This window comes from Brassica napus, chromosome A4 (genome assembly GCF_020379485.1).
Source record: "Brassica napus cultivar Da-Ae chromosome A4, Da-Ae, whole genome shotgun sequence".
NCBI lineage: Eukaryota > Viridiplantae > Streptophyta > Magnoliopsida > Brassicales > Brassicaceae > Brassica > Brassica napus.
The window spans coordinates 10,416,594-10,440,501 of record NC_063437.1 but is presented as its reverse complement, the minus strand read 5'-3'; the positions used below and the strand labels follow the sequence as shown (position 1 = coordinate 10,440,501).

The window sequence follows — 23,908 nt, the reverse complement described above, 5'->3', positions numbered from 1 at the left end:
TAGAGTAGCTGTTCGAATGGGGCAGTGTAGCTCGAGCAAGAGATTGCGTAGGAAGCAAGTTTCAGCGACAGCATTTGCGATTCCTTTGTATTCGGCTTCTGCGCTTGAGCGGGAGACAGTTTCCTGTCGTTTTGAAGACCATGATACTAAGTTGTCGCCTAGATAAACTGCATAACCAGAGGTGGAGCGTCTCGTATCTGGGCAGCCAGCCCAGTCAGCATCCGTGTATGCTGAAAGCGTTGTGGGAGACGTCTTGAAGATTTGAAGGCCGTAGGAGCTTGTTCCTTGTATGTAGCGGATGATACGTCTGAGGGCACTCATATGTTTATCACGCGGGTCATGCATATGCAAGCAGACTTGTTGAACAGCGTACGTGATGTCCGGTCTGGTGAAGGTCAGGTACTGTAGAGCGCCAGCTAAACTTCTGTATTCCGTTGGATTGCTAATTGGATCGCCAGAATCAGCCGAGAGCTTTGAGTTGACATCAACGGGTGTGGAGACAGGCTTGCATTCGGTCATGCCCGCTCGAGCAATTATATCTGTTGCATACTGTTTTTGTGTAAGAAGGACTCCTGATGCGTTGTACTCCACCTTAATGCCTAGAAAGTAACTTAATCTTCCCATATCTGTAATCGGGAACTCTGTCTTTAGTTTATCAATGATTCCTGAAACCAGGGCCTTAGATGAACCAGTTAGCACAATATCGTCCACATAAAGTAAGAGATAGGCTATGTCGTGTCCATCTTTATAAACAAACAGAGAGGAGTCACTCTTGGTAGTAACAAAGCCAAGACGTGTGAGATAGGTTGCAAACCGTGCATTCCATGCTCTTGGCGCTTGTTTAAGACCATAGAGGGCTTTATTAAGCTTGCATACATGATGTGGTTTTGTCTTATCGACAAACCCGGGCGGTTGATGCATGTAGATAGTTTCCGAGATGGTGCCATGGAGGAAGGCATTCTTGACATCCAGTTGACGCATATCCCAACCGCGAGAGACTGCAAGGTTTAGCACCGTGCGAATTGTTGCAGGCTTAACCACGGGGCTGAAGATCTCGTCATAATCGACACCGGCTTGCTGAGATTTTCCATTGGCGACCAAGCGAGCCTTGTGCCTCTTAGGTACTCCATCTGCATCATGTTTAAGCTTATACAACCACAAGGAGTTAAAGATGTTAGCGCCATAAGGTCTAGGTACTAAACTCCAAGTCTTATTTTTAATTTGAGCATCGTATTCATCTGTCATAGCTGGATTCCAGTTCGGATCACCTAAAGCTTTTTGATGGCTAGTAGGGATTCTAGACACAGAGGAAGTGTATAAGGAAAAGATTTTCTTTGGTTTTTGAACACCAACCTGACTTCTTGTCGTCATTTTCGTGGGCTGGATAGGAGGAGGCCGCACGAGATTTGTGTTGGTTTGAGTTGACGTGTCAGGAGGTTGATGTTGTGGTGAAACAGGGGAAAGAGAAGTTCCTTGTAGAATGTCTCTAAAGATCATCGAAGGAGCATCTGTTTCAAGAAAATCAAAGACTCTAGCATTTTGTGAGGCTTTTTCAGCTTTTGGAAAAGTGTTTTCATCAAAAACCACATGTCTAGATAAAATAATACGGTTTGTCTTTAGATCAAGACATCTGTATCCTCTATGATTGGTAGGATATCCTAGAAACAAGCATGGAGTTGAACGAGGAGAAAGCTTGTTTGTGGTTGAGATGTTTAGATTAGGAAAACAAAGACAACCAAAAATGCGAAGATGAGAGTAAGTAGGCTTTTTCTTAAAGAGGCGAAAGTGGGGTGATTCATTACCGACTGCAGAGGAAGGCAATATGTTAAGAACATGAGCCGCAACATGTAGAGCCTCCACCCAATAAGTTGGAGATAAGTGGGACTGGAAAAGCAAAGTGCGAATGGCATTATTCAGAGTTCGGATCATTCGTTCCGACTTGCCATTTTGTTGAGAGGTGTGAGGGCAAGTGAACCTGAATGTCATGCCATTCTTTGAAAAGTGATCATGAAAGCGATTGTTGTCATATTCACCCCCATTGTCGCATTGAAGACTCAAGATGTTTGTTTTGAATTGAGTTTTGACATAGGCGTTGAAGTGTAAGAACTTTGAGTAAACATCACTTTTCCTGCGAAGTGGATAGACCCAAAGATAGTGAGTGAAGTCATCTAAAAAGAGAACATAATATCGACACCCATTGATGCTAGGAACCGGGGAGGTCCAGACATCTGAATGACCAAGTTCAAATGGTTTATTTGTTTGAGTAAGAGATTTCTGAAAAGGAAGTTTAATGTGTTTCTCAAGTTGACAAGCATTGCAGCAAGAGAGCAAGTTGTCTTTATTACAAGAAATAAAACCAGATGAAATGAGAGAATTGAGAGTAACATTATTGGTATGAATTAAACGCCTATGCCAAGTGGAGGAGGACTCGTTGGTAACCGCAGACAGTGCTTTTTGATTGAGGAGATGTGGCACTGAATACAAATCACCTGTGCTATCACTGCGGAGAATGACTTTCTGAGTGTGCAGATCCTTCACAGAGAAACCAAACGGGTCAAACTCAACAGAACACCAATTGTCAGTGGTAAAACGACGAACATAAACTAGATTCTTGACAATATTTGGAGCAACCAACACGTTTTTAAGATGTAACAAACGAGATTGAGTAGGAAGTGAAGAATAACCAGTGGAATGAACTGGAATGGTTGTACCATTTCCAACAGTGACAGATGTTCCGGTGTTCGAATTAAAAACAGATTGGAGCATACCTGACGTCGAGGCAAGATGAGCAGTTGCACCGCTGTCCATGAACCATCCGTTTTGAGAAGGGTCTGTCAGTGTCATGGTGTTGAACGCCTCTGCAAAATCCTTCGTTGGTTGGAGATTGACGTTAGCTAAATGTGCCTCAGATGGTGCTTGCGACTGAGGAGGAGGTGTGAACTGACGCGGAGGGTAGAACCCATTCGGAAAAGTTTGCCAAGGGACAGCCGGAGCTTGCTGCTGAGGAGGCCAGCTGTTGTAATTTCCATACCAGGGCGGTGGTGTGTTCCAGTTGTTGTAGTATGGTCTTTGGTGGTAATTGTTGTTGTTGTAGCGGCCTCTGTTTCGATTACCTCGTCTGTTACCACGGTTGTTGTTGTTGTTCCTTGAGGTGTTGGCTTGCTGGTTCTGGGTGTTTGTGGTGATGAGAGCCGTAGATGACGATGGATTGTCGTTGTGTGTCACAGCAGTGACCTTGTGAGACTTCTTCAAGCGAGTCTCCTCCATCTCCAGCATATTTTTAGCATCTTCAAACGTAGGAAACGGCTTCTGGTGCTTGATCACATTAAGCACATAGTCAAATTTTTCATTTAAGCCATTTAACATGTACATTACCAGAGTTTTATCTGGTACAGGAGCATCGAGATTAGACAAGAGGTCTGCAATGGATTTGAGTTTTTGACAGTACTCATGGATTGACATGTCACCGATCTCCTTGTTGCGGAGTTCATCATCCAGTTGCATCACACGTGCCTCCTTGTTGTTCCGGAATTGATTTTCAATCCGATTCCACACATCATGTGCAGTTCCTCCTTTTTTTGAACGTAGTTTTGAATAACGGCTGAGCTAATGTTCCATACAGCCATAGTTTAACGATCGCATCGCGCTTATGCCAGGCAGCATCGTTGTCGTCTGTCGGTGTAGAGGATCCATCGAGATGACCGAGAGAATCAAAGGTGAGGCAGTGCATGTGAAACAGCTCCCTCCACGCATCATAGTTACACTCGTCGAGATCAAGGACAAGCGGGATGTGCGTTTTGATGTTCGTAACTCCGTAAGCTCTCTCGGTCGAGGTGCGTGGGGCAGCCATCGATTACGTAGAAGAGCAGAGGTAGCTTTGCGAAGAAAAGAAAAAAAAAGAACGGATCAGAGAGATAGCTCTGATACCATGAAAGTTTGTATATACTTGATTGAATAACAACGTACAATGAGTAGCCTATTTAAGCTAATTACAGTTGTGAGATCCACAGAAATAGGAGAGTATATATGAACTGATAAAAGTATATCAAAACTGAATATTGACATATTCTATCAGATATTAGGTCTATATTGGGCCCTTTAATACTACTAGTGGCGTCTTTTACATCGTACAGTCTCTTGGACCATAAAGATACTCAATTGCAAACTAGTATACACCTTAAAAGTTAATCAAGGGAGCATGCAGACCCTAAGAAAAAGTGTCTTCACTAGATCCCAACCAATGTTCAAAAAATTGTTAGGCAGTAACTATTCGCTTTACAGAGGACTAACGACTATATGGATTATTCAAGGCCTAAAAGAACCTAGGTATTAAAGAATTATTGATTTATTTTAGATATATTTTACATTTTTATAAGATATTTTAGTTTGGATTTAATTATAAAATTATTTTCATGAATTACAAAAATTAGATACACAAAACAAAAGAAATTAGACAATTCTGAAGATTTATATGAACATTATTGAGTAATTAACAAATTTAAACTAATTTACATCGATTTAAACCGATTTACTCGGCTTTAACCGATATAAAACATTTTAAACCGACTTGAATAATATAAATTGGATTTTAAGAAAGTCGTTTCAGCTAAGTCATATAGTTGTATCTTGACATGTCTCTAAGTCGATTTTCTTTGTGTCCATTGAGTTTACAGGTAGTTCAAAAATTAAACATTACTGAGCTTTTTGATGTTTATTGAGAGTTGGAGTAGAGAATGTGGAGGACTTTGAACATATTTGAATGATTTAGACATGACACATTATGTAGAGTAACTGCATACCTAATCAAGTTTATGTCTGGCCTAAAAAAAGAAATGTGAACAAACCATAACTCAAAAGCTCAATCTACTCTGATTTCACCTTTGCAGTAGATTTGTAATAGTAAGCATAACTTCGAAGTAAACACCAGTATTTGAAGAAAACTGCTTATACAAACAAACAAAAAACAAAATGTTGTTAACAATTCAAAATCAAGATATGAATTAAAAAATAGCAATGGTTAAAAAAAATTGTTACAAAGAGGTAGAGATCAAATTTGTAGATGCAAGAGTAAGCACCCCAAGCCATACCGCTGATGACAGCAACGACAGATATCCAAAACGACACGTGGCCGACGTTCTTAGTCACCACTGCTATTGCCTGTTGTGATTTAATCAAATACTATATACATTGATCATTCATCAATGAGAGAGAGAGAGAGATGACTTTACCATCGAATGTAAGGGAGTGCTTAGCGTAACCAACCAATACATAGAAGATTTTGCAAATAACACCAAAGAATGTTAGTATAGCAGAAAGAATTCCCGATTGCGAAAAGCGTGATGAAAACAATGGCCACCACAACAATGATATCAACTGAAAGACGTGGCACAAGGCACCTCTGAACATATGCATCATCATCAATCATCGTATAATTATGAGATTTAAACCGGAGAGCAAAAACCAAACCAAAAACATAAAAACTGAACTGAACTGAAAAAAAAAACTGAGTCTTGAGAATAGTTTTTAAAATAACTTTTAGTGAAGATTAGGATTTTAGGTTTGATTTTTAATAAATTATTTTATCAACCAATCACAATTTTCAACAAATACTTTCCTAAAATTAGGAAAATTAATTTTCAAAAGAGAAATTGCTTAAAACATCCTAAGTTAGCTACTACTTTTCAAAAATACACTCAAATAAAAATACTGTAACATTTAAGCTTAGGGTTTATTGATTATTGTTTAGGATTAGTATTTAAGGGGTGTGGTGTTGAGTTTATAAACTTCTATAGATGTTTTATAAATTAATCTTTAATATTTAAGAATAATTTTTATGAGAGTTAATTTAATCTTCTTATCACAAATTTAAAGTATTTATGAAAATAATCTTTTAAAGGTACATTTAAAAAAATGGTATTAAACTTGATAGAGAAATTGTCCAGAGTTTTAATAAAATATTGTATCTGATAAATGTACTTTCGATCACTGATAAAGCATAACTTGATAGAGAGAAAAAATGTTTAGTAAAAATAAATAAAATATATTTTAAAGCGCGTTACTATTATCTGCCAATTTAAAGGTACACAGAATTCAGTTTAGAAAGTACAGAGTTTCCAAAGAAAAATAACTTTTTAATTATATCATCACCAGAAAATTTCGTTTTCCCCATTTGTTTCAATTCTCAACCACTTCATGTTAACAACCATAGCAGAAATAATTGTGTTTTGGTTAAACTTGTTAGGTTCATAATTTAAGCACAGTTTTGCATTTTTCTATCAAATCAAATTCCCCTATATAAAACTCAAAGGTTGAGGTTCTTAAGTTTTTCAAAATTTTATTTCTGTTTTGTGGGACCCAAATTCGAACAAAACTCCTTCGGATGGTCTTCTAAAACATGTGTTTGGTCTGAGAAAAGAATTGTTTCCGAACGTTCGAATTCTATTAGCCGTTTTGGCTTACAAAAAAGAAGGAAAACAATTTTAGAGAATCTTGTGGGGGATTGGGAATGGGTGAATCTGCTGTTCTGTTTCATTCATATTCGTTCGGAGCTCCTCTTTCTCGTAATGAAACTCATCAGGTTTGTTCCTTTCCTTTCCTAATAACAAAATTTTCGGGAAAATTCAATGTTTTCTGGACGATATCGAATAAAAAAATTATTAACTTTATGGATAGATTATGAGAGGAAAAATTTGTGAATGTTTTTTGTATGAATCTTCCTATTAATTTACTGAGTTTGGGCTTGCGCTTTAGCTAATGATTTGATTGGAAACACTTTGATTCAATAGAAAGTTTACAAATTTGGTTTGTTGGATTGCAGGATAATACTAAACATGCGCTTAGCCAATCAGTCTCATTTGGTAGGTTCGCTACAGAGAATCTTGAATGGGGAAAATGGTCAAGTTTCTCGCACAAGAAGTACGTCGACGAGGCAGAGAAGTATTCTCAGCCTGGATCCGTTGCTCAGAAGAAAGCTTTCTTTGACGCTCATTACAAGAAAATAGCTGAAGCCAAGAAAGCAAAAACTGCTTTAGATGAATCAAAACAAGAACAGCCAGAAAGTGTTGTGGTGTTGCTAAACACTTTGGAGACATTGACTAAAGATGAGGTTAAGGAACAAGAGAGCGGTGAAACTGAATTAGTTAGTGAAGAGTTTGTGGTGTTGAGTACTGAGAAAGATAAAGAAGAAGAACCCGAAAGAAAATATGTTGTTGTAATTTTGGAACAAGAAGACGTTGTGGTGGGTAGGTCGTTAGCTGAACCGGTGACTGAAGATGATTTACAAGCTGTTGTTGAAGTGCTTGATGAAAGGGAAGAGGATGAAGAATTGTTGAAGAAGAGCTCCTCTGTTGAAGAAAAAGAAGAAGAGAGAAAATTTGTAACCAATAAGTCATCGGTGTTTCCATCAGAAACTCCAGACAAAACAATGGAGCTTGTTGTCACACAGAAACTAAGGTAGCAAAGCAGCTTTTGATTGTTTTTTTTCTCTAATGAACTTGTCCTCTTATCTGATTGGTTTAATCTTGCAGCGAAGACTCGATCAAGAAGAACGAAAAATTAGTTCGTCCAAGATTCAGTTTCTTGAAGTAAGCCGGATTTGTTTTCTACTCTGGAGTCAATTTGCATTTGAATTGATGATGTTCTTGTCCTAATTGTATAATTATTTTATGATGTAGGCTTTTGATGGGCAGCAGCACTAAGGCTCAACGTCAAAACTCCAAGGTAATATTTCGATTTCAACAAATCATGAGAAGAATGAATATTTCTCACATCTATTATTTAATGTGAAGACTTACACTAGTTGGTTGTGTTGTTCTTTCAGAAAAAGACTGATAAGAAACCAAACAAACCGTTTCTATGTCTTTGCTTCAACCCTGAGATGGTTGGGGAAACAGAAGGGCCAACCAAAACACAGAGGAGGAATCTCTGAGGATAAAAGATAGACTCTTCTCCGCTGGATTCAAAGCTCTTAGAAAGATCTGTCCTCAGGATTCAAGTATGATAAAAGAGAAGAGAATCTTTGAGTGTACAGTAGCTGAACAACTGGAATACCAAGAAGTTTGTATTGTATCTCTATAATGAAAGTTATGTTGTATGTATCTTCATCTTCACTGAAATACTTTTTTTTTTTGCAATCTTATATTCGTTTTGATATGTTTGTTAGTGTTGTTGTTCATAGAGATATGATTGCAGGATATAATTTGAGAGTTGTTAAGTAGATGTTTCAAGTTTACAGAAGTTATTATAATTACAAATCATAGTTTTTGATTTAAATAATAAATCACATTTACATAGATAATAATCATTCATCCCCCAAAGTTATTAAAACAATTTACAAAGCAAAAGGAAAAGGAAATACAATTATTTGGGGGGGAATAAATCAAAGGGATCAATTAAGTCATCATTTCTTCAACCAAACACCATCCTTCTTCATCAAATTCTTCCACATGATCCATCATCATCATCATCACCCCCACATCACAGAAACTCATCCTTCCATCATCATCAGCAGCAGCAACAGGAGACCCATATTCTTCCTTTTCACTATCATCATGAGACACATCCTCTCCTTTTTCCCCATCATCATCATCATCATCATCATCACTCTGTATATTAACAATTTCTTCTACAACACATCCTTTGTATTCTTCTTCTTCTTCATCATATTCATAATCATGATCATAACCATAATCATCAGACATAAGATCAAGAAGTCCAGTAGCCGAGAACCCGGAAAGCTTCAAACCGGGTCTGTGCCCACCAGAAGCAACCTGCCAAGTCAGCATCTTATAGGTGACGTCATTTGATCTCACCTTGGAAGACCCTTTACTTTTTCCTTTGGACTTGGTGATGGGATGCATATGGCACTCAAGGCACCTTGCCTGGCCACACTTTCCGGTGAACTTTGAGTGATTAGTCGGCTTAGATGACACTTTGGTGAATAAACCGGCGGTTGGACGACAGGTCAAAGGGTTGACCAACTTGGCTTCCGGTCTTGGATTCAGCGACGGAGGCAGGATCCTGTAGGTTCTAACCATACCGTGTTGCTTGCCTTCACGCTTCATCTCAGGAGGTTATTGATGAGACCTTTTACTACACAAAGAAGAAGAAGAATGAAAGATGTGAAAATGATAAAAAGGGTTGCTTGAAGGATATAATAAGTAGAGGTACTTAGGAATATGCTTGCGGGACACGGAATCCTCACAAAAGTCAAAAGAAAATACCCCAAAAAGGTGTAACTTGTGGACCTAATCTAATGGAGTTGTGTAGATAACTTCCACTATACAATTATTGGAGACTTTTTATTCTTGCAGAAGAGGTAAGTATTTCTTTTTTGGTTTTTTTTAAGAAAAAAAGTTTTCTAGCTACACGAAGTTTACACTAATATGGTGGAAACCATCCAATATATTAAAATGTGTCAACAACTACATGAAGTTTATGTTAATACATGTCACATGTACGAAGTAAATAATAATATGGTGGCAACATCACAATCAGGTTTAATTGATTTTAAGCTAAGTTAATAGGGTGAATCCGTAATTTACTAAACTTAATAAACTTATTGATTTATTAAGTTTAATAAACTTAATTAATTTTATTAATAAAATTTGTAATTTAATAAACTTTAACTTAATAAACTTAATAATTAATTATACTTAATAAATTTATTAAACTAAATACACTTAATAATTTAATAAACTTAATAAACTTAAACTTAATAAACTTAATAAACTTCCTAAATTTATTAAACATAATAAACTTAATAAATTTATTAAACTTAATAAATTTAACAAATTTATTAAGTTTCTTAAGTTTATTGAATGATTAAGTTTATTAAATGATTAAGTTTATTAATAAATGATTAATTTTATTAAGTTTATTAATAAATGATTAAGTTTATTAAGTTTATTAATAAATGATTAATTTTATTAAGTTTAACAAATTTATTAATTTTTATAAGTTTAATAAATTTATTAAGTTTATTAAGTAAATTTAACAAATTATTAAGTTTATTAACAAAATCAATTAAATTTATTAAAATTAATAAATCATTAAGTTTATTAAGTTTAGTAAATTACAGATTGACCCCATTAACTTAGCTTAAAATCAATTAAACCCGATTGTGATGTTGCCACCATATTATTATTTACTTCGTACATGTGACATGTATTAACATAAACTTCGTGTAGTTGTTGACACATTCTCATACACTGGATGGTTTACACCATATTAGTGTAAACTTCGTGTAGCTATGAAACTTTTTTCCTTTTTTTAATAACTATATATTTTTATATAGTACTAAAACCTTTAATAATTAGTGATCCAACACAATTGATAAACAAGATTACATAATAGTCTCTAGGACAGGAAATATTCTCACAAACTTATTTGATATATGAAAATCTCAAAAGAAAATCAGTTGTGCCAATTAATGGACACTAGACATTCATCTTGACCTTAATGTTTGATGGACAGTAACATTCGTCTTGCTCTCAAGATAGTGTTGTTACATATTCGTTGTTTCTAAGATAAATGATACACTGAAATTATTCAAATAATAAGACAACAACATGTGGATAAACTACAAGTCCGAAGAGTTCTTTTACGTTTTTGTACAAAGGGAAGGCTGGGAACTAAGAAGGGTTTTGTGACTTTGATTCTAAACATGTTCATGAGAAGGATCTATCAGAGGTTCATTGGATTCCTCACCAGTTTCCGGAGATTTTGGGGATTTCTTCTCAGGGTACAACACATAGTGTTGAAACATGAAGAGGATATCGAAAAATATTGAGATCTGCACAAAGATATTGAGAGAGTTATTACAAGAGACAACACAAATAACAGTCAGAGGAAGAATCCAAAAAAAGAAGAGGACTCTGGATTTTTCTTACGAGTGAGAGAAGAGTCTTTCCAATGTTCCCATAGAAATTCACCCAAGAATCTGGAAGAAACAACAAAGAAGATGATATTAGTTTTTGTGTATCAAACTAAAAGCTAATGATGTGGAATGTAATGAAGAGGAAAAGATTGTTACTTTGGTCAATAGATTGAATAACCATCTGCAGATAATTAGCAAGTCCTCCACCAAAATCGAGAAGAATATTCCCAATGCTCCACCCAACAGTGCTCTTCCTAGTGAAGTTCATCTTCGCCTGTGAAGAAACACATGAACATGAGTAATACAGATGAATGACTCTGCTTGCAAAAATATAAAGTTCAGAATCGTTTCTAACCTGTGGAATGTACTTGACGCATGTCATGGCAACCTGAATCGAGCTATACAAAACAATAAACCATAAAGAAAGAGTCAGATTAGCATTAAAAGAGAGTTGGGCAAAAGGCAGGGAGGGGAAAAGAGAGCATACTTGAAGATGGTAATGAGCCAGAGCCAAGAGTGTGTAGGTAAAGCAATGAAGAAACAGATAGCTGCAAAGCCCCAGACAAGAACCACAAGACCAGTAGCAAATCTGGATACTTTCTGAGGTCCACGCTGAGAGTATTATTAAGTCACATATAAACAAACCATCAGAGGCAGAGAAACAAAGCAGACATTCCATAAGATAAAAAAAGAGAAGCAAAGTACTAACTTCATAGATAAAGATCTGGAAGAGTGTAAGAGCTGTGAGTACAACAGCATGGATTGAGAAGGCAACATCATTAGCAGCCACAGGTATCATCTGCAAATTACGAGAAAATTATTAACAAAAATGACTCTAAAGAAACAAACTTTCTTGAAGAAATGGTACCAAAACGTAACAAACGACTCTTTTAAGAATAAATCATGTAGCAGTCTAATGAAAATTCTCAAAGGAAGAAACTTTGTTGAAGCAAAAGGGTACCCACCTCTTGATCGCCATAAGTGTCAAAGTACTGTTTTTGAATGATGGGGCTGAAGTAAAGGCAGACGTTGTAGATCATATAGGAAGAGTGCTTCGTCAAATTCAACAGCACGAAGTCGAAGTTCAACCCAACCACACTATCGATCAAAGAGAACCCAATTTCAATTTTCCGCTAAAGAAAAAACAAATCTTGAGAGATTGGGGTTACCTTTTCCTGCGGAAATTCAGAATCAGCTGAGGGTAGAAGCTAATCGACCACGACGTAAACGCGATCCACCCTACGACCTCGTACGATATTTCTAGCGGAATCGAATTCCACGATGCCATTTCGAATCAATGGTTTTGATTTTTTTTTTTTTTTTGCTTCTAAATTTGTTCTTGGAGTTGACGACGAGGGAGATTGATGATTGAGAAAAAGCTTGTGCTCTATTTGGAAATGAAAATGTATGAGAGAAGCAAAACGCTTGCAAAATTATGGGGTCCCATTTAATGACGTGTCAGGATCCTGGAGACTCTGACACTAAAGATCCCACGTTCTTGGTGTGATGGGTTCAAACTTCAAACAGATGATATGATATGATGATTATCTTCTGAACCTGACGGCTTTCACGGCTATGTTCAATGCCGGCTGGGCCGAACAACTTCGTCTTCCTTATCGCCAATTTAATAAAAATTTGTAACCCATACTACACATAAGTTTCTTTTATTTCATATTTATAAAATTTGGACTACAAGATTGTTGTAGAAATTTCTCAACTTTATCTGTGGAGATGGAAGAACTGCTATAGATGATCTCGTGCATAAAAGAGTTACGTACAGATCCAAGTGATTCGTATTGAGATTGACTATTCAGATTTGATGGAGATGGTTGACAACTGATCTGCTGACTGACCACTATTTGCTTCAGAGCTTTAATTTTCTTTTGCATACTACTTTTGAGAATTTCAGTATTATCTATATGCCGTGGAGTAAAATTGTTTATGTAAATTACCTAATTACCTTGCAGCAAAGGTTAGAAACCGAGGTCAGGCGACCAGATATAAAAGAGATGACTCTTGGACTTGAGTACCTTCATACCAATTAAAACTTCACTAGATTTCCACCCGCACAACCGTGCGGGAATATATTTTCACATTTATATATATATAGATATTTGTTTTACATAATTACTATATATTTTTAATGTTACTCACATATTTAAATCATATATATGTTGCTTATTATATATTTGTCCTATTGAATTTGTGTTTGATTACTAAACTAAATTTTTAATGCATGAAACAACGTATATGAAAACAATTTTGTATTTAATTTATTATAATCATGATCCGTAACTCAAATCGCTAGATTTTTTTAGTAATTTTTAATGTTTATTAATTTTATATAATAAATTACTGTATATTAAAAAGTTTAAGATAAGATAAATTTTTATATATGTATTATATAGTTTACTAATATTAACTCGTTCAACCAATATATTATATTTTTAGCATAAATATTTAATATTTATGAAAATAAAATATGTTAACTTATCAATTTAAAATAATTTTATCATATTTTGTTCAATATAACGTTTTTTATTTTAAAATGATAAATATTATTATAAAATTGATAAAATAGGATATAATTTTATTCTTTTAGTAACATTTCATTACTAATTACAAAATTAGTTAAAAATATTTATATTCAATTGATGACAATAAAGATCTTATTATAATCTTTTTCAAGAGATTTTTTAGAATTTTAAATTTTTTTTTAAAAAAATAAAAGATATAAAATATATTATGATTAAAGTAGTTAAAAATATTATATATATTAGCATTAGTGATATACATTTAATAGAAAATTTAAATGATGGTCCAAATAAAAATATCATTCATCAAAAAATCATAATTTTTATTTTATTAGAAAACAAATTTGAAAAAATTAAAGTAGAAATAAATATTATTTCTAACAGAATCTTTAAAAATTATTAGTAAATGTATTTTTAAAATTAATTAATTTATTTTTATTTAAATTTTCGTTTATAAACCAAAACTATATTCAATTTTAATTTCTAATTATATTTTATGATAATTTAAATTAAAACTAACTAATTTTCAAAAATAAATTTAAAAAGATTCTCAGAAGATTTTCAAAAGATTTTGTTAGAACATTTTAAATATATTCATTTGTATTTCAAATAAAAAGATAAAGATATTAAAAGATATGATAATGAACTTATGTAAAATATGATATTTTCTAGGAATGGTCCAAATTAAAAAAAATCACACATGAAAAAAAGTCATGACTTCTGTTTTAATATATTAGATTTCATTGTATTTATAATTGACATATCTTTCTCGGACCTGTGGAATGTATAATGTATTTGATGCATGCATGTCATGAAGACCTTAGTGGAGCTATAACAATATTATAAACACATCATATGATCAAAAGTGGAAGAGAAAATGCCACGAAAAGAATGGAACCACCATTTGGTTTGTAATCAAATTTGGTTCGGGTTCGGCAATAGCATTTGGTTTGGCTCGGTTTTGCATCTTTTGTTTCCAAATACTCTGGTTGACTTAGAGGGTTATCACTTCCGGTAATGCGACGCCGTTTCCTCGATCGACTTCTCTGATTCTCTGATCTAGAACCCCTAAGCAAGAGGTGTGAGAGAGAGAGAGAGTTCCATTTTCGTCGGGTCAATGGCGGCGATGCTAATCGGAAGAGCCTTCAAATCAGCTAGAGTCGTTCGCGCCCGATCTTTCTGTACATCATCTGCTGCTCGTCAACCCGATTCCGATGGCCAGTCAACGGAATCTTCTTCATCGTCGTCGTTCACGTTCGACAAGGAAAACGAGAAACCCATCCTCGTGAAAGCCCCGAACGCTCGGCGGAACAACGACTCGGATTCGGTGACGATGCCGACGTCTTTCATGACGGGTTCGATAGTTGGGAAGAGATTCTACAAGAAGGTGACGACGAGAGAAGCGGACGATGGGAATGGATGGACCGTGATGCTCGATTACAGGACACTTAAAACGCCTTCGAAAAGACCTCTCAAGCTTCCTTCTTTGGCTCTCGCTAAGGCCATTGCAGCTGAGTGGGAGTATCAGGTTTGTTCGTTTTCAAAAGTCCATCTCTTTCGCCTCTCTGAGCTATGTATCTAGTGCTCTGGAGCTAATTCAGTAATGGGTTCGATAGGGTTTAGCTAGAATCGTTGTAATTGGATCTGTTCATTGTTTATTTAACGTAAAGCTGAGATTTTTCTGTTGTTAGTTTATGTCACTGAACACCTAACCAGAGTTTTTAGAGTTTGATACTTGTAATCTAAAGCTCTTTAGAGTCTCTAATGTTTGATACTGCTTCAGGGTTAAGTGATCTGAGTTCTGTAATATGATCAGTAGTTTGAAAATTGGTTTAGTGGAAGTGAACTTGGTTTATGAGATTTTAAAGCATTAGACTTGGCCTTCTCTGCTCGTTTTCCTCTATCTTCGTTTTCAGATTAGATCTCTTTTGCTTTATAAATATACTTCTCTCGAGCTAATCAATAATGGGTTTGATAGGATTTAGGTAGAATCCTTGTAACTGGATCTGTTTATTGTTTATTCAACCTAAAGCTGAGTTCTTGCTGTTCTTAGTTTGTTTATGTCAATGAACAACTAACCAGAGTTGAATAAGCAAAGAACAGATCCATTTTTGGAGTCCCTAGTGTTTGATCAATAGTGGGTCTCTTTATTGTTTATACAAAGGTAAAGCTGAGAGCTGCTGTTGTTTATAATCTACTGTTTGTTAGAGTCTCTAATGTTCGATTTGCTTCTGGGTTTATGATCTGAGTTCTATATGTGACCAATAGGTTGAAAGTTGGATTTGTGGAAGTGAGTTTGGTTCATGAGATGTTAAAGCATTAGGCTTGACCTTTCTCTTCTCGTTTTCTTTTGTCATTCTACTTAATGTCTGTGCAGTGACTGACTTGGTAACAAATGCAATGATCATGTGTAGTTAGCAGAAGGAATCAGACCATTCACAATGCCGCTGATGAAACTAGCATGTACTGCGCTTGAAAGAGTTCCTCTTACACGCCCAAAGATTATCGAGCATCTATTAAGAAAGTTGCATCAAGATCTCGTCTTTTTCAGAGCACCTGAGGATAACGATCTAACTAGTGACGTCCATGGTATGCATTTTCTCTTCAACTCAACGAACTTGGAGTTTAGACTTATATCGCTTGTGTGGCTTTTGCAGAGGTTCAGGTGGAGAGGATTGATCCTCTACTGGAGTGGGTAGAATCAGAGTTTGGGATCAAACCCAAAGTGTATTCAAGCATCTTTGGAGGAAAACAAGATGACAAGCTAGTGAAAGCAGTAGAAGGTCTGCTCAAGAAGACAAATGATGGTGAACTCGCTAGCATCGATGCACTTGAAGCATCAGCTCACTCTGTAGTAATTGCTCTGGGCATCTACTGTGGGAAGTTGCAGATCGATGATGCAATCAAATTGATTAGACTTGAAGAAGATTTACAGGTTTGTTTCTTCACTCTCTTGCTTACATTTAGACCTTTTTACTTCTAATGTATCTAATCTTCTTCACACGTTTCATACAGGTGGACAAATGGGGATTAGTGGAAGGTGGGCATGATATTGATATTGCTGATCTCAAAGTTCAAATCTCAGCTGCTACTGTGTTTCTTGCTCTATCCCGTCAAAACGGATCTTAAGTCTCTTTTGCTCAAGTACCTTTTTCAGTTATTCCAAAAATAAAGCTTTTATCTGTTTGTAGAATTGATGATTGTAAGGGTTACATCAATACAAGAATGAAACTAAAGCCAGAGTTTCTTGCACATTAGTGAATGAGATTCCAGTGGGTGCTGTGTGGTTTGAGTTTGTTGCTTGACCAGATTTCTCAAGTTGTTTACTTAAGCCCTGTTCGGGATACAGTCGCGGCTTTTAGCGTCAGCGTCGAAATTTAAAGCATGCATCTGAGAAAAGATTTCCAGAGTTTGGACGCAGCGATCATTTTAAGCTTTAGATTAGACATGCTTTGGGACGCTGGAATTAACAGCGGCAGCCGCATCCCCTTTTACAGTCGCTGCGGCAACGCCGGCAAGCCACGTTAATTAAATTTTCTTTCAAGATCGCTCATTTTGTTTCCGTCGAAGTGTTATTTGTTTGCCGCTACCGCTGCTCCCGGCGGCTACAAAAAGAACATGACTTTAATGTCTACGATGTGTCACCCTGGCTCAATCCCTTGGGACAAGCACGAGCACTAGGTATGTGCATTTGTAACTGAATTTGAAATCAAAAGTGAAAAACCTGAATCCAAATTTTAATGGATTTTGTAGGGTATTATTTCGGGTATCTTGTATTATTCAAATCCGAAAAAGTGTCCAACAAAACTCTAAAACCCATACTTCTAATTTTTTATAAAAAACAAAATCTGATCTGAAAATCTGAATTAATACATGAAATGTGTTTTTGAAATGAATACTTTCAATAATTAATTTCATGTTTATTTTTAACTGACTCTAAAAATATTTGAACCAAAGTATTATTTACCAAACTCAAAATTTTGAATCCAATATAAAAAAATATACCAAGAGTTTTAAAATCTATGCGAATTTGAAATATGATTAACCAAAATCTGAACATCGACACGAATTCAAACGGGTATTCACCCGCCTAAAAAGTACGGCTCTGGTATTGGTACAGTTGGAATTCGTATTAAATAGCTCAGAATCTTTTTTTTTAGTGTACTCGTCTTAGCTTTCGTTTATCCACCTAAATAGGTGAAGACCCTATTGTTGCAATAATCTGAAGTTCGCTTTGGGTTTAACTTTACTGATGCATGATTAGTAATCATACCACAATTTTGTGTCTCAAAAGGTGATCAAAGTGGTCAACAAGTGATGCGGGGAAGATGAATGAAGATAGACGTGATGGTGAATCTTGTGATTGACTCTCTCAGTCAGTGGGTGTGACTGACTCTCTCTCAATAAGTGGTGAACAAATTTGCTTGAATCACACAAACAATATTGAATCAATGGGTCAATAGGGACATAAGCAAATCACTTAAACAACTAAAGACGAACAACTTGAAAAAAAACTTTCTTCGAAACAAAATATTTATGTATTAACTTAGATTAAAAAGTGACTTACAAATTGAAACAAGGCTAAGTTTATATAGGCTTGATACCCGACCTAAGGAACTAAAACAAGAAACAAAGATTACTTAGTAAATAAAACTAACGGTTTGGACAAAAATAATGGGATTTTGGCCAAATTAAAGGAATTTGATGATTTACTCGAGTCTTAAGAGCTTTAACATATAAGTAATATTGCCCTAGGACGTCCAGGTTGTGAGATAACAAACTAAGTCCCACATTAGAGAATTAGATAAGGAGTGTCTAATATATAAAGAGATGTCTAACTCTAATAATACGAGGCCTTTTGGGAAGGAAACCAAAAGTAAATTCATGCGGACCAACCTCTAAGGCCCAAAGTGGACAATATCGTACTAATTGGATAATAAAGAGTTGGACATGGGGCTTTAACAATCCCAACAATTGGTATCAGAGCTGTTGACGAGAAATCTGCAAGAAAACCGAAATACCCTTCGAGAGATGAATGGTATCCTATGAGTTAGGAATGAGAGGTGTGTGGCAGAAATCAAATCAGAAGTGGACAATATCATACTAATTGGATAATAAAGAGTTGGACATGAAGCTTTAACAAACCCAACACAGGTAATTTGGTTGTTGGTCCTTTAAATCTCAAAGTGTGAATGCATCCAAAAATAATAAGTTAACAAAATGAAGATCCTCGTAATCCTATGATTGCCGCTACATGGTAAGATGATGTATGAGTCTCCATAAATTGTTAGATGTGTCTTCTGAGTGTTTAGATATCTCTTATAGTCGCATTCATCTTGTTTGAAAGGGCTTGAACTCGTAAACTTACAAATAAGGTAAACGAGAACCGGTTTGATCCGTTTTGAAAAATGGATCACAACTTGAAATTAATGTTGATATTTTTTTTTGTTTAAAGCTTTGTTGGAAAGTAAAAAAAAAAAATCCATCTTGAAGTTCACGGTTGATTTTGGGACATACCGTTTCATGGTTGGACTAAAATCAATTTCAATAGGTTGATGATACTCACAATTGCTTTAAGTAGAGAACCTCTAATTTGTAATTTGCATAGTTTTTTGATTCGTGCAGCTTTTGAGGTGATTCTACTTAATCGTGGAACTACGTTGAATTGAGAAATCATACCAACTGGTTTAATAGTTTATTTCTTCCTCATTGCCAATACATGGCCCTTTTATTGAAATCGGTTTTTCGGTGGTTCGAGTGGCATGTTTGGTTTGCACAAAAAAAAGTGGCATGTTTGTTTTACTTATGTATCAAACACGTCCATAGATATTGAGTCATTGACCAAACCAGATTCGAGATGCAATCTGAATCGTGAACAAGATGGTTACAGTTTAATTAATTATCTATTGATGATTAGTTGAAAATTGATGATAACTATTAGTGAGGCTTAGCTTCGTCTACGTCGTCATCACCACCGTTGAACAAAGGCAAAATAATCCTGATCGTTTATGAATACCGCTTAAGACTAATCAGTAAAGACTAACGGATATGTTCTGCAACGCGCGTGCTGGCGTTGGAAGTGTGCAAGGACAATCCGAGACGTGCCAATATCTGAGTCGATGAATTTATCGACTAACATAGGTAATCAGTAAAAGAACGAGAACACGTCCCGTTTCGATACAAAAGACAAACAATACATGCCGTTTTCTCGTGTGCTGTTAGTTTCAAGTTTTTTTTTTTTTTTTTGTTAAACTGCTGTTAGTTTCAAGTTGCAACAATAAAAACAACGTACCCTATATTTAAACCTTAGAAAACGCTCATTGTTTCTGAATTTTTATTCTTAACATTGATTAAATTCGCTATTAAACAAACAAAAACGTAATCAAAGCGCTCATTCAATAAAGAACACCAAAAACAAAAAAAAAAGCAGAAGATAATCACATTGTCTGAAGATCTTCTCTTGTCCTAAATCTCAAACTTTTACAAATCGTTGAATGGCATCGGTAAGATCTTTCTTATTTTACGATTTCACATTTTTTATTCAAATACAAATTACGTTTTAACATCTAAATCGCCATAGTCTTCAGAAATTTTCATTTTCTTGTAATGTTTTGTATTGATTTTGTTGAAAATTGATTAGAAAATCAATAATTTATTAATGAATATTTAAAAAAAAAAATCAGAATAATCAACAAAGACAACAACAACAAGATCGACCATTACCAAAATTTGGAGAATGGGACGTGAACGATCCAGCATCAGCCGAAGGATTCACCGTTATATTCGCTAAAGCTCGAGACGACAAGAAGACAAACGCTAGTGGTCGTGCTCCGTCCCAACGCCGTGATAATAACAAAGGACAAGACGAACCTACGGTAACATTCCTTTTAACACATTGTCAAAACTTAGGACTAAGTTTACACAAATAAAAACATTAGCCTTCAACCGTTACTTTTCAATGAGACAAGGACTAAAAAGTAAAAAAAACGTTTTTGCTATTCTTTTGCAGAAGAAACGATTCTGCTGCTTCTGAGGAACATGATCAAGAAAAGCCAACATTTGTAATATCAAATTGTTAGATCATTGAAAACAGTTTCATATACACTGAATCTGTATAAAGTGTGTATCATTACAGAAGCTAAGAAACAACTGTCGTTTCGTTTCGATCTAATATCTGTTCACTTAGTACTTACATTACACAATATCAACGTCTCTAAAGCCACGGTTTGGTGAATCTTGATCAGACCCATTATTGTCACTCGTCTTTTTTTTGAACGATTTCTGGCTGAAAATCATAGAAACGGTTTTCTTAACCGGTCTTGAACCGCCGCCTTCAGACCGGTTATGTTTCTTGTCTAGATCATTTGATAGTTTCTTGACTAGCTCCACAAAATGCCTTCTGAACGTTGGATACCTTGATACTGATTTGGTCAATCCTTGAAGCCTTTTAAAACCAAAAACACAGAAATGGTTAAAACCACAACAATATTTTCATTTATAAAGTTTTATTTTTACATTTTTACCTGCGAGCAAAGGCGTCAAGTTCAGCTTTTCTCAACTCGGTCAAAGGAGGAGATTCAGAGCTTTTGAGTCTCTCTGAATCTCCAAACAGCAATACCAACTTCCCAAGATAGTCTTCTTCTTCCTCAGATAGATTAGCTGCTTCAATCTGGTCTTTAAGGATCAGGAAAGGATTCAGAAACCAATCGAAGAAGGTGTCTTTTGGTCGGTTCCTTGTTGTTATCTCTGTCCTACCGTCACCAAGTAACAAGCCGGTGGAGTTGGATTTGATAGAGCGTAAGAGCTCGTGAAGAAGAGAATAAGCGGGTAAGCCAATGCTGATCACTTGACTGCCTTTGCTAGACTTTGCTTCCTCTATGTCTTTTAAGTTTATAATCCCTTTTGTTACTAGAATCTCTCCGTGCTGCCTACATTCCACAAAGAGAGCTTCCAGAAGCTGCAAATACCGTAAGAAAAGGATTTCAAGTTTAATAACCAAAGATGTTGGATAAGCAGTCAATTAGAGGGATTGTAGAGTACATCAAGTGGCTTAAGGTCAATCATGGGGCCTCTGTTAGATCCTCCTCTTGATGGAGTTGTCTTGAAAGAGTTTGGTCTTGAAAGACCACCATTAGTACCACCTTCCTCTTCCTTTCTTCGATACTTTGGCCTGTATTATGAAAAAAAAAGAACAAGTTTCTAGAGTCAACAGAGAGATAGAGATTCTCATTAAGCAAATGAAGAGAAACAAACCTGGGAAAGCAAGAACCTTCTGGCATGTCAAGAACATCATTGCTATACTCATCGTAAATAGAAACAGAAGCAACAACATAGCATAGGCCAAAGAGGAAGGAAGATTCCTGACAACAAACAATCACAAAAGACTTACTGTTTTGTCTCAAAATCAAGCTGAGGGTTTTTTAAAATAACAAACCTGATATGAGACTACGCCGGCATAAGCACCAAGGAAGACACTAGAGACCACAGATCCAAGAACAGCTCCCACAACACCTAAAGGCCAGAGTAAGATGACAAGGCCAGCGATAGGGACACACATGGTCTCCAAGAAAGGACCTTCACGTCCAATGAGATCATGAAACAAACGGCGCCACCCTTTAAACAGCATGTAGGGGCTTTTAAACAAGGCTATGAGTGAAATCATTGGGAAGTCAAGAAGAATTCCAAGAACCGCCGTTATCAAAGCGCCTGGAATCTGCAGTAACCTGAGAATATACACATATTTTAAGTTACAAACTGTAAGAAAAAAGCACAATTTTGTAAGTAAGAGAGATGTGTAGACCTTATTTCATAGTAGTGATGATCATCAGCGCTAGAGGTTCTAAGATCATCCATAAAGGAAAAGTAGGAGTGGAAGCAGACATCTCTAAAGTCGCAGACAACAGTGAAGCTGCCCTTAACAGTGCTCCATGTCCCATCCTAATAACATGAGTAATGTCACTGAAGGAAAGATTCACAAAAGCTTACAGAATAAGAGAATGTAACTTACATAAAAGCAATGGAAGAGCGGATTAGACTTCCCTTGGCCAACAGCATCGAAAGTGGCGAAGATTGGGGAAAGAAAGCCATACACAGCTCCTCCGAGGATGCTTCCTACGATGCTAACCACAAGCCAGAGAACGATGCCGGGAGGAATGCATAAGCATAGAAAGAGCTTCAGGATTGGACCTAGTTGTTTAGCACTGTAACCAAAACAAAGATACACTTTACAATGTCGAGTAAGAATACTATTGTGGAGAACAAAAGAGAGAAAGTTACCTCGTTATGGAATAGAGAGTCCAAAACAGATGAACTGGGAAAAGGCCTAAGATGATTGCAGAGTTTCCAATAGCCACAATGATGCATATAACCGGGCACAAAACGATACCTAATCAAACAGAGAGTGAGTAAAGAAACGATTATTACCATAATAAGTGACGGATTTGGTTACAAAAAAAGGAACTTTATGGTATTGAAGAACACTAAATTGTGAACAGATGAAAGTAAAAATGTTAATTCAATATACTTTCACTAGCTTTGTAAGCAATTGGTAAATTAAATAAAGGAAAGTTACTCTATAATTGTTGTCCTCAGTTAAAGTTTGGAACTTTTTGGGTATTGAAGAACCCTAAACTGGGTTAAAACTGCTAATTTCAAGTGACTGTAGAAGCACTCTTGAGATTGACCTAAGGGGCCCTAAACAGAATAAGCAGTCAATCTTCAGGTCAACATCTGGACCACAAAATAAATTACAAAAACCTCTGATAAAACCTGTCTCAAAAAGATTCAAAATTGGGAATTGAATGAGAGAAAAGCAATAAAACCCATCAACGAATTTGAGTAGGGTTGAGTGAAAGTTGATACCTTTAAGAACACCGAGAAGGAGTAAGCCAGTGAAATAAGGAATGAAGAGTATGAATTGCCACAGAGAAGACAAGAATCCCCTTGGAGGCTCCATTGAATTATCTCTTCTCCTCCCTCCTTTTCCAACCCTAGAATTAGAGGAAACGGTGAAGCAGAGAGAAAGAGACAAACTGTCGCAGACACGACAAGAAGTAATAATCTTTGTATCCGAGGATTTTAAAAGAAACAAGAGAGACAGAGAGTGTTGTGTGTGTGTGTGTCACATGGGATTTTGTTAAGGTTAAGAAAACCGTGTTCTCTACGAGTAACCCCCTTCTACCAAACAATTAACCACAAATCAACGAGAAAACGACAATGAACTACTGACACTTAAGCGTCAGACACTTTATGGAATCATACTATTATTGTTTTTTCTTTTTATCAGATAATATAAAAGCAAGCAAAAGGTATGGTGTTCACATTTACAACTACTATGAACTATCTTTTCTTAACATCAAACCGAATATGACATCCAATAAATGAATAAATTTTAAAATTTAAGTATTTAAGTAGATCAAGAATTTGTATTTTGAACAAAAAGGTATGTAGAGCTTTTTCTATGATGTATACCTTTCTTGTTTTTAATTAAAGAAGACTA

General features: G+C 35.8%; 6 protein-coding genes across 7 annotated transcripts; 3 read left to right on the top strand and 3 right to left on the bottom strand.

Annotated features, from left to right (window-relative positions):
• Positions 1 to 6,154: 6,154 nt before the first annotated feature.
• LOC106446175 (protein WVD2-like 7) lies at positions 6,155 to 8,128 on the top strand. The gene is made up of 5 exons (XM_013887866.3): positions 6,155 to 6,577; positions 6,818 to 7,452; positions 7,527 to 7,583; positions 7,674 to 7,719; positions 7,820 to 8,128. The coding sequence occupies exons 1-5, from the start codon at positions 6,506 to 6,508 to the stop codon at positions 7,925 to 7,927; spliced, it is 918 nt and encodes a 305-aa protein (XP_013743320.2). The 5' UTR covers positions 6,155 to 6,505; the 3' UTR covers positions 7,928 to 8,128.
• A 51-nt stretch (positions 8,129 to 8,179) lies between these two features.
• On the bottom strand, positions 8,180 to 9,184 carry LOC106446177. The gene has a single exon (XM_013887867.3). It carries the CDS (start codon positions 9,060 to 9,062, stop codon positions 8,391 to 8,393), a length of 672 nt encoding a protein of 223 aa, XP_013743321.2. The 5' UTR covers positions 9,063 to 9,184; the 3' UTR covers positions 8,180 to 8,390.
• A 1,277-nt stretch (positions 9,185 to 10,461) lies between these two features.
• LOC106446174 (cystinosin homolog) lies at positions 10,462 to 12,298 on the bottom strand. 2 transcript variants are annotated; one of them, XM_013887865.3, is made up of 8 exons: positions 12,046 to 12,290; positions 11,842 to 11,974; positions 11,586 to 11,675; positions 11,364 to 11,488; positions 11,232 to 11,274; positions 11,033 to 11,150; positions 10,890 to 10,939; positions 10,462 to 10,792 (listed from the first exon to the last, which is right to left on the bottom strand). In XM_013887865.3, exons 1-8 carry the CDS (start codon positions 12,162 to 12,164, stop codon positions 10,658 to 10,660), a joined length of 813 nt encoding a protein of 270 aa, XP_013743319.2. In that variant the 5' UTR covers positions 12,165 to 12,290; the 3' UTR covers positions 10,462 to 10,657. The 2 variants fall into 2 exon arrangements, with proteins under 2 accessions (XP_013743319.2, XP_048633442.1); XM_048777485.1 differs by having other exon boundaries at positions 11,033 to 11,274; positions 12,046 to 12,298.
• A 2,121-nt stretch (positions 12,299 to 14,419) lies between these two features.
• Positions 14,420 to 16,667, top strand: LOC106446173 (ATP synthase mitochondrial F1 complex assembly factor 2). Its single transcript, XM_013887864.3, has 4 exons — positions 14,420 to 14,938; positions 15,825 to 15,999; positions 16,068 to 16,345; positions 16,426 to 16,667. The coding sequence occupies exons 1-4, from the start codon at positions 14,528 to 14,530 to the stop codon at positions 16,537 to 16,539; spliced, it is 978 nt and encodes a 325-aa protein (XP_013743318.2). The 5' UTR covers positions 14,420 to 14,527; the 3' UTR covers positions 16,540 to 16,667.
• A 3,033-nt stretch (positions 16,668 to 19,700) lies between these two features.
• Positions 19,701 to 20,559, top strand: LOC111215033 (protein NOI4). Its single transcript, XM_022718083.2, has 3 exons — positions 19,701 to 19,913; positions 20,094 to 20,285; positions 20,420 to 20,559. The coding sequence occupies exons 1-3, from the start codon at positions 19,905 to 19,907 to the stop codon at positions 20,441 to 20,443; spliced, it is 225 nt and encodes a 74-aa protein (XP_022573804.2). The 5' UTR covers positions 19,701 to 19,904; the 3' UTR covers positions 20,444 to 20,559.
• LOC106448340 (uncharacterized membrane protein At3g27390) lies at positions 20,491 to 23,596 on the bottom strand. Its single transcript, XM_048777484.1, has 9 exons — positions 23,272 to 23,596; positions 22,687 to 22,795; positions 22,418 to 22,610; positions 22,211 to 22,347; positions 21,845 to 22,133; positions 21,664 to 21,770; positions 21,451 to 21,580; positions 20,934 to 21,367; positions 20,491 to 20,854 (listed from the first exon to the last, which is right to left on the bottom strand). Exons 1-9 carry the CDS (start codon positions 23,363 to 23,365, stop codon positions 20,605 to 20,607), a joined length of 1,743 nt encoding a protein of 580 aa, XP_048633441.1. The 5' UTR covers positions 23,366 to 23,596; the 3' UTR covers positions 20,491 to 20,604.
• Positions 23,597 to 23,908: the final 312 nt, after the last annotated feature.